Genomic DNA, 13324 nt, shown 5'->3' with positions numbered 1-13324 from the left:
GAGGCAGAGAGAGAGAGAGAGAGAGGTCTTTCATCTGCTGGTTCACTCCCCAAATGGCTGCAATGGCCAGAGCTGTGCCAATCTGAAGCCAGGATCCAGGAGCTTCTTCTAGGTCTACGACGCAGGTGCAAGGTTGCCCAAGGACTTGGGCCATCCTCCACTGCCTTCCCAGGCCATAGCAGAGAGCTGGATCAGAAGTGGAGCAGCTGGGACTTGAACCGGCATCCATATGGGATGCCAGCACTGCAGGCAGCAGCTTTACCCGCTATGCCATAGCGCTGGCCCCTACTGCATCACTCTTGCTTCTATTACTTAACGTGTGTGTGAGTGTGTGTGAGTGTGTGTGTAGGCCCTTAGCACGGGCTGTTCCCTCTGGCTGGAATTCCCTGGCCTCTGAGGGGGTCCTACCCCCACTGTCTAGAAGAGCCCCCACAGTTCTCATGGTCTCGTGGGCGGCTGTCTACACTCGCCGTCACAAGGTGCAATGACCTTGGGCCTGTCTCCCCAGTAGATCCTTCTCAGCTGTGAGCTGGGCCCACCTGCCTGCTGGGCTCCCCACAGCTTCCTTAGCGCAGAGCGGTGCCGAGGGAATGGAACGGCCCGAGGAGGGGAAGATGGGACAGCACACTCCCAATGTAGCGCTTTAGATAAATGTTTATTTTAATTGTGTAGCCCTATGCAAATGAAGGCCGTCTGGAGAGGCGATGCGGCAGGGCCTGTCAACAGTTGTCAAAGGTAATGGGGCTGTAGTGAGCTTTCTTCTTTTTAACTTCAGTGTGTTTCATGTTTTCCTCACCTGGCAAGAATTACCTTAAAGTGAAAGGAAATTGGATGAGTGACTTTAAAGAAAAGCCTTAGAGGAGAAAGCGGGGCTTCGGGACCTTGCTGCCTGGGCCAAACCTCCTTGTTCTGGGGCTGCCACGTGCCAGAGCTGGGCCCAGGTCAGCAGTGAAGGGGAGGCCAGCTGGGCTGGGCCCTGAATACTCCGAGCTGCCTGTGGGAGGCAGGGGCTGCACTGGGGCAGCTGGAAGCTCTCGTGGGTCCGCATTTACCCACAGTGAGGCCACCTGGGCGACATTGAGTCCAGCTAGAATTGCATCCACTAAGTCATTCATTCAGTCGCACACAGCCTGGATGGTCTGTATATACCAGGCGCCATTCACCCGGAAGTTCGCCAGCTCTGGGGGTGGAAGCCGGTGATGTCAGGAGAGTGGGCTTGGAGGGGGTGGCGCCCCTAACCAAGAAGGGCCTGGGGAGGCTTCGTGGAGCGGGTCCTGTCTGAGCCGGGTCAGGGAAGGACAAGGAATGGGCTGGGTTAGATCTCTGGCTGTAAGCGAGAGGAAGCCCCCCCTGGCTGGCTAAGCACAGATGAGAGGCTGAGAGCTGTGTTGGGACACTTGGGGCTGCAGCTACTGGAAAGCCCACCCAAAATGCTTCACAGGAAGAGGATTGAGCATGCCGCCCAAGAGAAGTTCCGGCATTTCCAGGATTGGAGCCAGGCTCTCCCTAGAGTTCTGCTCCGGTCGCCTCTGGCAGGCGGGCTTTGGCCTGTGCGCTGGTGGGTCCTCACCCCAGCACCCCCAGAGGCAGGAACATACTCTCCTTGCATCCTTTTAAAGGGGGAAGCAAATTTTCCCAGAAGTCCCTTGGTGGCCCTTCCTTTGCGCCTCATTGGTCAGAATCAAGTCACAAGCTCCTATTTAAACCAATCACTGGCAATGGAGCAGCTAAATAAAGACTCATTCCTGGAGTTTGTGTGTGGGGAGCCCAGCTCCTCTAGAGCATGTGGCCACCCAAGAAGAGGGAGCTGGGTGGATGCCTTTGGAGAGAAACTGGGGACAGCAGGATGCCTGGGTGCCTCTGGGGGCTGCTTCAGGATGGCAGTCCCAGGACACGTCTCCCAGCAGGTCACTGTGCCTCAGCTGCCAGTTCTTGGGGGACGAATCTACTCCCGTCAGTCGACTGATGGCCCTGCTTCCTCATCTGCCTCGGAGGAGGGGCGGCCCCCCCAAGCAGGCAGGGCAGGGGAGCGGGAGGGCCTTGAGCTGCGATGGGAGTGAGCGTCAGCCCTGCTAAGGCACAGGGACCTCACATTGGTGAGGATTCTTATTTGCATGTAACACCAGCCTTACCTCATTCAAGCAAAAAATATTTAAATGTTTAACAAAAAAGAATGTAGGCTACAGGCAGAGGCTGAGGCATAGAAGAGCAACAGAAGTGCAAGCTACGTTCTCTTGGACGCTTTGCGGGTCAGCTCATGGAAGCCAGGAGATGGGTCTCTGAGCAGACTTATTATTTTTAAAGAATTATTTATTTATTTGAAAGTTTGAAAGGCAGAGTTAGAGAGAGAGAGAGAGAGGTCTTCCATCCACTGGTTCACTCCCCAAATGGCTAAAACATCCAGGGCTGGGCTAGGCTGAAGCCAGGAGCTTCTTCCGGGTCTCCCACGTGGGTGCAGGGATCCAAGCACTTGGACCGTTTTTTGCTGCTTTCCCAGGCACGTTAATGGGGAGCTAGATTGGGAGTGGAGCAGCTGGAACAGGAACCAGTGCCCGTATGAGACACTGGCACTGGTTAAGTCGCAGGCAGCGGCCACAGTTTCTGCTCTGGGCCACTCTGTCTCTTCTTGTTTCATTCCTCCCAGGATGCTGGCCCACAAGGGGAGGATCTCCCAGGCCAGGGCTCAGCTGCTGCTGTGAAAGAACGAGTGGGTGATGGGTTCAGAGGGCAAGGGCTGTGCTCAAAGCCTAGAGGTCAGCTCTGAATTCGTCTCACTGACAGCAGGGAAGGGGCGGCCCCTGTGGGGACCGGGGCCAGGGCTCCTGTTCCTCAGACCAGCTCCTGTCTCAGACCTGCCCGGGCCCAGGGCCTGCGGGATTTGGTAGAGGCCGCCTCACTCCCCTGCAGGCCTCCTTGCTGACATTTGCTGCTGAGGACTGTCCTGCTCCCCCCAGACACACCCACGATGGTGCAGGTGTCTACACTGGCTGCAGTTCGGGAGGAGCAGTTGGCTCCACAAGAGAGCCCCCCCCCGGGGGGGGGCAGGCCTCCCACTGAGACTTCTTGGGGAGCACAGATGCTCAGAAGCCCCCAGTCCTCAGCCCTGGAACCTGGGCTGCGGCAGCCTGGTTCTGAGGCCCCCACACGAGGAGCAATGTGACATGAGGATGCATTTTACAAACCCTGGGTTGGTGGAAGGGCTGCAGGAGGGGGAGGGGGAGGTGGAGCCCATGGGCTGCCAGGTCCAGATAGAGTCAAGGTCGTCTCGGGGAGAGGTCCAGGGGCAGCCGCACCTGCAGCTGCAGCCTGGCAGGGCACCTCAGTCCCGAGGCCAAGCCCGGCCCTGGCCACCCTATCTGGCAGGTCCATCTGCAGGGCCCTGGGAGCAACAGGGGGCAAGGGGTCCCCAGGGCGGGACAGAGCCCCAGGAGGGAGAGAACTCTCTCTGACAAAAGCAATAACACAATCCTCAGCCCTTATGGAGGCCCCCATGCAGCAGCCCCGTGTTCAACAATTCCAGTAAGCGTTCCCAGTACCTCCAAGGCAGGTGCTTTGACTCTCAGTCTCCAGGCTGAGAAACCGAGACCTTGGGTTAGTGACCTGCTGGAAGGTTGCCCAGGTGAAAGGTGCTGGCCCTGAGCTGGGGCAGTGCCTAGGAGCAGAGCTGCCGGTGTGCCAGCCTCTGGCCCCCACCCTCGTGTGGAGCCCTCCACTGCCAGGAAGCGGTGGGGGAGCCAGGGGCAGCTCCAGCACGGTCCCCTGAGAATCTGGCCGCCCACTTAGTTCCTGGCCAGGCCCACGGCCGGGGACGAGCCGGGCAGATGAAAGCCGAAAGATTACTCCAGAAAGGAGCCTGAGAGTGATCCCGGTGCACCCAGGAAGCAGCGGGTCGCTGCTGGGGGAGAGCAGGAGCTCAAGGCAAAGCCAGTGAGCATGAGATGAGACAGGACACCCCCACATCGTGTGCTCCTCCTGCCCAGGATGCTGCAGGAGGAAAGGGGCCCAGCCGCCAGCCCCACATGCGGTCCCCAGAGACAAGTGTGCTTCTACATGTGCAGATACGTGACTGAGCTACGTGCACACACACATGCCTGCACACGTGCACATGGCACGTACATGCAGCCACATCACATGCGGTCCCCAGAGACAAGTGTGCTTCTACACGTGCAGATATGTGACTGAGCTGCGTGCACACACACACGTGTGCACATGGCACGCACAGGCACATGCTCACACATAGATGCACTTGTGCCCACAGCCACACACAGGCTCGGTCTGGGCCCAGGCCTTCTTCCCGGGCTCCTGGTGCTGTTTGTCCGCACCCTCTCCTGCAGCCTGAGCTGGGTTTTTGTGGAGGGTGGGCACAGTCCTGGCCTTGGGGTGGGGGTGACCTGAGGGACTCAGCCTGATTTGCTTGAGGCAGGCCTGGGAAGGCCTTCAGTCTCAGCTGAACCTGCCCTGGCTGCTCACCCTGCCCATGGCCTTGGGCACGCCTGGGACTGCATTCCCTTCCTCAAAGCCGTGCTCCCATCTGGTCACCTCTCAGATGGACCAAGAGGCCTGGGGACAGAGCCAAGACCAAATCTCTGCTGTCGCCCTGGAGCCTCCGTGTTTATTAAGCGCGTGCCAGGAGCCAGGCCCCAGGCCTAGGGCCTTCTGGGCGTGGCCTCAATCCTCCCAAAGCCTCAGAAAGGCTTTTCCCCAGCTCCGGACGGTGCGCAAGGAACAGAGACAAATCACTGTGGTCCCGGGGCAGGGGAGACAGCAGTGAGCTGTGTGCACGTTAGGACGCATGCCAAGAGCAGAGCAAAACAGGGAAGGGAGGCCTTCGACGTGGCTGCCCAGGGAGAGCCGGGCTGCACAGATGCCCTGGGCTGGGCAGCAGATATGTGAAAGGCTGGAGGCACGGAGGGCAGAGAAGGGGAGGCTGAGATCAGCGGGGCCTCGGGGCCATGGTACCGACTTGGAGGGACCTTGCTGAGTGAGGTGGGAGCCGGGAGGGCTGGAGCAGAGGAGCGGCCTGCTCTGACGTGGACCCGACCCCTAGGGGCGAGGGTGTGGCAGAGGGGCCACTGGCAGCTGTAGCACCAGTCCCAGTGAGAGATGAGGGTCACAGCCGTGAGAGGTGGGCAGAGGCAGGGTCGATTCTGAAGCTGAGCAGACAGAATTTATTTTCTTTCTTTTCTTATTTTTTAAGATGTGTTTATTTGAAAGGCAGGGTGACAGGGGGAGAGAGAGATCTGTGTCCTGGTTCACTCCCCAACTGGCCCCAACAGCCAGGGCTGGGCCAGGCCTAACCCAGGAGCCTGGAACTCCAACTGAGTCTTCCCCGTGGGTGGCAGGGGCCCAGTCACTGGGGCCACCACCCAGTGCCTTCCCAGGTGCATTAGCAGGGAGCTGGACAGAAACAGAGCAGTCAGGGCTCAAACCGGTGCTCAAATACAGGATCCTGGCATCGCAGGTGGAGGCTTAACTCGCTGTACCGCAACACACACACCCCCACACTCTCACACGGGATTTCTGAGAGGTGGGTGTGAGTGAGAGAGGCGGACTTGCTGTGATTGAAACAGCCAAAGGGAGGAAGCTACCTCAACCTGGGGTGGAGAGGATCAGGTGACATCTGAGTGATGGCCATGTGGTAGAGACGGCGACGCCAGTGTCCACAGGCCGGAGGGCCAGGCTGGAGCTTTAAATGACTGCCCTGTTTTACAGGTTCATGCCAGTAACACAACATGCTTGTTAGAGGGGGAGCAGGATGCGAACTGAGGTTTCTCTGGCTGCAACGCCCATGCTTTTCCTGCTGCCCTGTGCCAGGGACAGGGTGTGGCCGGCTGGTCTGCCCACCCCACCCCACCCCAGCAGTGGGGGTTGCCCAGTGAAGCCCTGCTGTGCCCTGGCCAGCCTCCTTGTCTCCAGGGCTGGGCTGGGCTGCCAGGGCAGAGGGCACTCACTAAGTAGGAGCCTGCATTTAGGTCCAACAAAGAAGGACAATGCCTAGTGACCCGAGGCGCCAGCAGCCCTGTGAGCACTGCCGGCCTGGCCTGAGGCCATTATCCGTCCAGCAGAGAGCATTGGGTTAGCATCGATCAGCCTGGAGAGGAGCAGCTGCAAAGGCGGGAGCGGCAGGAGAGGGGAACCTCAGTCCTGTGGGGGCGGGGGCGGCCGCAGGGCCAGAGGGGCTGCTCATGCAGCTGCCCAGTCTCCAGGTTTCCGGGAACCCCAGGCTGCCTGGGTGCCATGGGGACGCCAGCCCATCTCGGGGCAGGGAGAACTCGGTGCCCTGTTAGGCCTGGGTCCTCCTCACCTTCCTTCCTGCTCCTAGGGGCTGGGATGCTGCAGGGTCCCCGACACACAGTCAGTCCTGGTGCCATCGGGAGCTCTCTGCCTCCCTGGCCCTGGGTTCCCCCAACCCAGGAGAGCTCTGCACACATAGAGCCTGAGAGAGCGGCAGGGGTTAGCGGGACCCCTGTCACCTGCTGTCGAACCTCCGTGCCTTTGCACGCGCTGTGTCCTTTGCCTTTCCCTGTCCATCATCCCCACCAAGTCCGGCCCCCGCGGGATCGTTCGTTCACAAACATCTGGGGGCTGCTGGGCGGCCTTGGGTTCCATGCTCTCCTCTCTGCCCCCAGTCTGTCCAGCAGGCCAAGTCTGGGGTTTGCTGGGTGGAGGCCCTGACAATCCCAGCTCTCCCAGACCACACAGTTGGAGCTGCACTCTGGGCTGGGCACCAAGCATGCACCCTCTCACTGACTCCAAGGCAACCCCATGGGGCCAGGACCCTTCTTATCCCCTTTCATTAAATATTCCAGCAAGTTGAGGACCGCCCGTGTCTGGCAGCTGAGCCGTGACAGAGCGATGTGCATGGTGGCATAGGTGAGGTGGGGGGCTTCACTGAGCCCCACCACTCTCCACACAAACGCCCAAGTGCCCAGCACCGACCTGGGATGGGCCCTCCCCCAAGACCCCTAAGAGCCCCCCCACCCTGTCGAGGGCCCCTCCCACGAAGGTACCGCCAATGCTCCAGGCTAGGGCGGCAAGTGAATAGACTGCAGGGATGCAGGTGAGCTCAGGTGTGAGAGGCCAGGGGCCTCAGGAGTGGCTGAGTGGAGAGCAGAGTGAGCCCTGCGGGGGCGGGGGGGGGGGAGACCTGGGGAAGGCCCATCCTTGCTCTCTTCCCCACCCCTGCCCAATAGGGGAGGGGGCTGGGAGGCTCCTCCAGGGAGACTTGGATCCCTGCTCATTTGCAACCTTACAATGCACAGCAACAGGGCCTCGCTGTTACTACATTAATCTGGTGATCAGCGGGTCAGGGCTCCCAAGGGCTGCACGGAGGGCCAGGGGAGGAGCTGTGGAAATGAGTGCCTCCCTGGGAAGAAGCAGTTGCCTGAGACAGGGGATCCAGGGTCCTGGACTAGAGCAGGCTTCCAGGGTGGAGACACAGACTTGGCTGGGACCACCCATCCTCCTGTAGGAGGGGCAGCCTCTCTGGTGCCCCTGGCATCCGGGCAGTACCGCAGGGTAGAGAAACAGCTCCCCCGGGTTCGGATCCCACCAGCCGGCTTCCAGAGATGCCTCAGTTGTCCTCGGGCCTTTGGAAGGAAGTCCCTGTGCTGTATTAGCTGTGGCCTGGCTGCCCCATCACCCAACCCATCTTCCTCAAGATAACAGGGGGTGTAAGCTAGGCCTTGGCTGGGGCCCCTGCCTCCCCCTTCTGTGGCCCTCACAGTGGAAGGGCAGGAGGCTCCTTCCAGGGACCCCGCCTTCACCCCACCCCTGCCCCAGGCTCCTCCCACCCACATCTTGATTTTTGGGAGGTCTGGCCTTTTCACCTCCACTGGGGGCCCCTCCCCTGATTCCCCTGTGCCCACTGACACTGCTTTCCGAGGGGGCTACGCCTCCCCAGGGGGCTCCCAGCTTCTCTGGATGTCATTTCAAAGAGCCCCATGCTGGGGCTTCCAGAAACAGAGCCACGGTCCAGCGGGGGAGGCAGCTCTGACCCTGAGCAGCGCCTGCTGTAAACTCCACGAAGCTGGACAGATGTCAGGTCGGGTCAGCGCCAGCCCCACGGCTCACCCCCGCTCACAACTGCCCACGGGGAAGCCATGCCTTCCCGTGTGCAGGACCCCCTGGGGGCTTGTGCAGCCCTGGCCTGGGCCCTTCTGCCTGAGTTGTGGGACGGGCACCCCGGGGGCCAGGAGGGATGGCCTGGTGCCCCCAGAGCCGCTCCTGGGGGAGGCTCTGGCAGGGGTGAGCAGCAGGAACGGAGCGAGGTGAGGGGTTTCGTCGTCTCTGCCTAAGGTTGGGCCCCCCCCAGCCCTGGCTGTAGGGCTTAAAGCAGGAGACAGGTGCAGGGTCCCCTGGCATGGCTGGGATTTGGAGCCCCACCCCTACTGTCTTACACCCCTGCCCCGCCTCCCTATGCAAAACGGGCACTGGGGGACTGGAGTGGGGAGGGCTGCCCTCAGCGGTTGTGGCCACTCACGTTCTGGCGGGGAGGAACTGAAGCTGAGGGGCAGCAGCTTGGCCTGGCCTGTGGGCTGTCCAGGGGCTGGGGTGACTGAGGGCACAGCAGAGGCCACATGGAGCACGGCCGCGCCCACAAAGCGCCCTCCAAGCCGTGCTGCCGCACTGCCACCGCCTCCCAGGTCATAATTGCTCTGAAATCGCAACCGAACCCAATTATGCAGAAAGCAAATTATGTGCGATGATTTTTGTATGTAGGAAACGTTCGGTCGGCGCCGGGTGATTACAGGGGGACGGGAAACAGCTGCCACTCTGGGAGCCCATAACGCCCAACAGCTGGGAGCTGTCACTTATTTACAGCACCGTTTCTGCCTGGAACGAGGGGGCAGCGGTGGCAATGAGGCCTGCTCGGCCCAGAGCCCGAGAAGTGGCAGGCCCCGGAGAATGGGCGTCCGGCCGATGAGATGCTGGGTGTGGGGGTGGCCAGGAGGGTGGTCTTCCCGTCCTGCATGCCCGGGGCGCAGCTGGCAGGAGAAAAACCCGCTGAGCTGCCCCAGGCACTGTGGCTGTCCCCAGAGGCCTGGCCGGAAAGGCTGGAACAGAAGGGGCAAGAGGCCAACCGGGCAGGGAGGAGCCTGTCGCCCACACCCTGGCGCACCTCACAGGCCACTCGGGACAGCTGTGACCCTGGAAAAAGCAGGTGACGATGAGCATCCATAATGAGGCTGCTCTGGTAACGAGCGTGGGGCTCTTATCCGACCACAGGCTGGACGCATCCGAAAATAAATTATTTTAAGGATCCATTAAAGAATGCCTAATTAATGCCCAATTAGGGGGAAGCTACAGAGGAAATGATCTGGACGGTCGAGAGGTAAGCCTGGTCGTGCAGCCGCAGCCTGGGAGCTGGGGCGGGGCAGGGACAGGGAAGCACTAGGCCTCAGTGGGCAGCTTCGTGGGCTCCACAGCGGCTTTGTGTCGGCCCTGCTGTCACCCGACCAGGCCCCCTCTTGGGACCTCTGCAACACTGTGCAAGACAGAGCCATTGCTGTGCATATTTTAGATAAGAGGAAACTGAGGCACGGAGGAGGTGTTGCGTATTGGGGGACACGGAAGACAAAGTGAACAGGACACCTCGTGCAGTGCACCTTGGTGGCGTGTGCACACTGTGTGGTTGGGAATAACCTGGTGCTCTGTGAGAGATTTCCTTTGCTGGAACCACAGCACGCCACTGTGAACTCAGAGAGCGGGAAGCAGGCGGCAGAGCTGGGATGAGAGCCCACAGCGGCCTGGCTGTGTACAGAGGCCGCGGCCCCACCCCAGCCGGCATGCCTGACTAAGCCCGAGAGGCAGGGCTCAGCCACTGTGGAGTGGGGGTGATCAGGGTCTTCACCCCAAACTTGCCTGCCCCAGGAGAGGTGTGGATGCCCGGCAGGAGGAAGAAGCACCTGGTCCCAAGTGGCTCCCAGCAGCCAACGTAAAGAGCATCCGTGTCTTGGGGGGGGGGGGGCGGTTGCGTGCCCGTCTCCTGCCGGCGCCCCCCCTCCCCGCGCGGCCCCTGACCTGGCTGTGCTGTGTCTCCCTGCCAGGGTGCTGTGTGGAGCTGCTGCTGCTGCTGCTGCTGCTGGCCGGGGAGCTGCCGCTGGGCGGCGGCTGCCCGAGGGACTGTGTGTGCTACCCGGCACCCATGACGGTCAGCTGCCAGGCGCACAATTTCGCTGCCATCCCCGAGGGCATCCCTGAGGACAGCGAGCGCATCTTCCTACAGAACAACCGTATCAGCCTCCTGCAGCCCGGCCACTTCAGCCCCGCCATGGTCACCCTGTGGATCTACTCCAACAACCTCACCTTCATCGACCCCAACACCTTCGAGGGCTTCGTGCACCTGGAGGAGCTGGACCTCGGTGACAACCGGCAGCTGCGGACGCTGGCCCCCGAGACCTTCCAGGGCCTGGTGAAGCTCCACGCCCTCTACCTCTATAAGTGCGGGCTCAGCGCCCTGCCGGCGGGCATCTTTAGCGGCCTGCACAGCCTGCAGTACCTCTACCTGCAGGAGAACCACATCGAGTACCTCCAGGATGACATCTTTGTGGACCTGGTCAACCTCAGCCACCTGTTCCTCCATGGCAACAAGCTGTGGAGCCTGGGTCAGGACACCTTCCGGGGGCTGGTGAACCTGGACCGCCTGCTGCTGCACGAGAACCAGCTGCGCTGGGTGCACCACCGGGCTTTCCACGACCTGCACAGGCTGACCACTCTCTTCCTGTTCAACAACAGCCTCACAGAGCTGCAGGGCGACTGCCTGGCCCCACTGGCCGCCCTGGAGTTCCTCCGCCTCAACGGCAACGCTTGGGACTGCGGCTGCCGGGCGCGCTCCTTGTGGGAGTGGCTCCGGAGGTTCCGCGGCTCCAGCTCGGCTGTCCCCTGTGCATCGCCTGAGCCCCGGCAGGGCCAGGATCTGAAGCTGCTAAGGGCCGAGGACTTCCGGAACTGCACCGGGCCAGCATCCCCGCACCAGATCAAGTCGCACACGCTCACCACCACGGACAGGGCTGCCCGCAAGGAGCACCACCCACCATCCCACGGCCCCGCCAGGGACAAGGGCCACCCGCATGGCCACCTGCCCGGCTCCCGGCCGGGCCACAAGAAGCCAGGCAAGAACTGCACCAGCCACAGGAACCGCAACCAGGTCTCGAAGGCCGGCTCCGGGAAGCAGGTGCAGGAGCTGCAGGACTACGTCCCCGACTACCAGCACAAGTTCAGTTTCGACACTCTGCCCACGGCACGGCCCAAGAGGAAGGGCAAGTGTGCCCGCAGGACCCCCATCCGTGCCCCCAGCGGGGTGCAGCAGGCCTCCTCAGGCAGCTTCCTGGGGGCCTCGCTCCTGGCGTGGATACTGGGGCTGGCAGTCACTCTCCGTTGAGAACCCAGGGTGCTGGCCCCCCGCACTGCCACGTGTCCACCAAGGGACAGAATTCCTTTTCTTCTTCTTCTTCTTTTTTTTTTTTTAACCAGGGGAGCAGCTGCTGGGTAGCAGGAAATGGCTGAGAGAGCCTTCGGCCGCTGGCTGGACCCTACCCCGTGGATTATAAACCCAAAGTGTACAGCCCTAGGTGGGAGGGGATTAGCACCAGCTGTCCCCGCCAGCCCCCGCTGAGCCGACCGCCCACGGACAGTGTGGGCTCCAGCAAGGCAGAGAAAGGCGCACAGCTCGAATCCTTCATTAGCAACGACGGGATGAGCGCCCTTCCCAGGACCTGGGCTCTTGCGGATGCTGACCGCTGAGAGAGGTCCAAAGGGCCCACTGTTAGGGCTTGGAGGAGAACAACCAGACTCACCCAAGAGGCTGGGTCGACCAGCAGCCCGGGAGCCCTGGAGCAGGTGGCAACTTGTCCCTGCCCTGAATGCAATCCCGCTCCACCTTGGGCCCTTCCTTGGGGGGCAACGCCTCTCATTCCTGATGTCTCAGGCCACCCTGGCAGACCCAGGCCCAACTGCTGGGGTCCAAGAACCAATTACCAAAGGAAAGATCATCAGAGGCTGAAACGTAGAACTTCACCACCTGCAGTGAGGTTCTCGGAAGGTGCAGTTTTCTACCTACGTCCACTTATATATACATATATATATACACACACCCGACACGTATATGTACACACACGCAGACACACACTCACATGCACAGGACGCCCGCCCCACTCCAGCTCCAAACTCTACGTCTCATCATGTTTATAAACTACACGGAAAACTATGTCTGCTGAACTAAGGATCGTACTAGGGACTTCTAGCAAGAACAAGGTATAGCATTTGTGTCTGGCATCCCTAACCTGGCTACGGGGGCCCCTGCACTCGCTGGACCTGCCAGGGGCCTGCCAGCAGCAATGAGGGTTAGGGAGAAGGGAAGGCGGTGAGAATCACTTCAGGGGACCAATATTCTTAGACATTTAGAGCATCACCTTGGTTTTTTTTATGCAACACAGCTTGTCTGTCGCCCCGAGCTTCCCTCCCCTCTTCCTACAGTAGCTGTTGGCGTCAGGGTGAGCCGCGGGAAGCCCGGGCCTGGCTGGCTGGAGAAGGGGAGAAAGGGGGCCTCGGTTTCTGAAACCAGCAGACGCGGCAGCATCCACAGTGTTAGTCCACAGGCTGGATGGGATCATCGGCCTAGCATTTGGCCAGCGACAGTGTGGACAGTGTGGACACCGAGCATGGCCTGGGCCTCCACCACAGCTGAAGTTCCCCTTGCCGCTATGTGGTAGGCAGCCTGGCGAGGGCGCTGTGTAGGCTGTCCAGAGGGATGTACCTGGGGCATTAGCAGAAGGGAAGCCCTGAGGGCGTTTCCAGAATCTTCTCAGGCCCTTCCACACTATGGAGGCCCTGGCCAGGAGGTGCCCGGAGCCAGACAGAGGTCAGGGGGTGGCAGACTCAGGGGTCAGGAGTGGGAGCAGATGGTGCACGGGGACCAGAACTGGCCGTGCTGCTGACCGGGCCAGGTGGGCACAATCTCTTTTGCGCTTTGCACAGACCTGAACTTCCCACCCGAGAAGATGTGTACAAGGAGAGAGAAATGCCGAATCCAATTAAGGGAGGAAAACGATACCAATAAAAACGTTTCTCTTGGACAAGAACCCTGTATTTCATTTCCAAACCCCGCATTCCTGACGGGTAGCGGAGCCCGGGCTCTGGCAGGCAAGGCTGGCTGGGCACGGCTTTGTTGGCGGGAGGAGCCATGGGGGACAGGGGCACGCGGAGCGCACACACGCACGCACACACGTGTTCTTTGTTCCCCCCAGTCCTCCCCTCGCCCGCACACTGCATGATTCACTTCCCACATTCTGGCAGCGCTGATTTGGCTGCCTGTCTGCGCCTC

General features: G+C 60.9%; 1 protein-coding gene across 1 annotated transcript in view; it reads left to right on the top strand.

Annotated features, from left to right (window-relative positions):
• The window catches only part of RTN4RL1 (reticulon 4 receptor like 1), a 74607-nt gene extending 61533 nt beyond the window's left edge, over nt 1-13074 (top strand). The window contains exon 2 of the mRNA XM_062174969.1: nt 10050-13074. Coding sequence (XP_062030953.1) covers nt 10050-11383 — 1334 coding nt within the window. The 3' untranslated portion in view covers nt 11384-13074. The remainder of the gene's footprint in view (nt 1-10049) is intronic.
• Nucleotides 13075-13324: the final 250 nt, after the last annotated feature.

Source organism: Lepus europaeus, chromosome 18 (genome assembly GCF_033115175.1).
Source record: "Lepus europaeus isolate LE1 chromosome 18, mLepTim1.pri, whole genome shotgun sequence".
Taxonomy (NCBI): Eukaryota; Metazoa; Chordata; class Mammalia; order Lagomorpha; family Leporidae; genus Lepus; species Lepus europaeus.
This window is presented reverse-complemented; position numbering and strand designations above follow the sequence as displayed.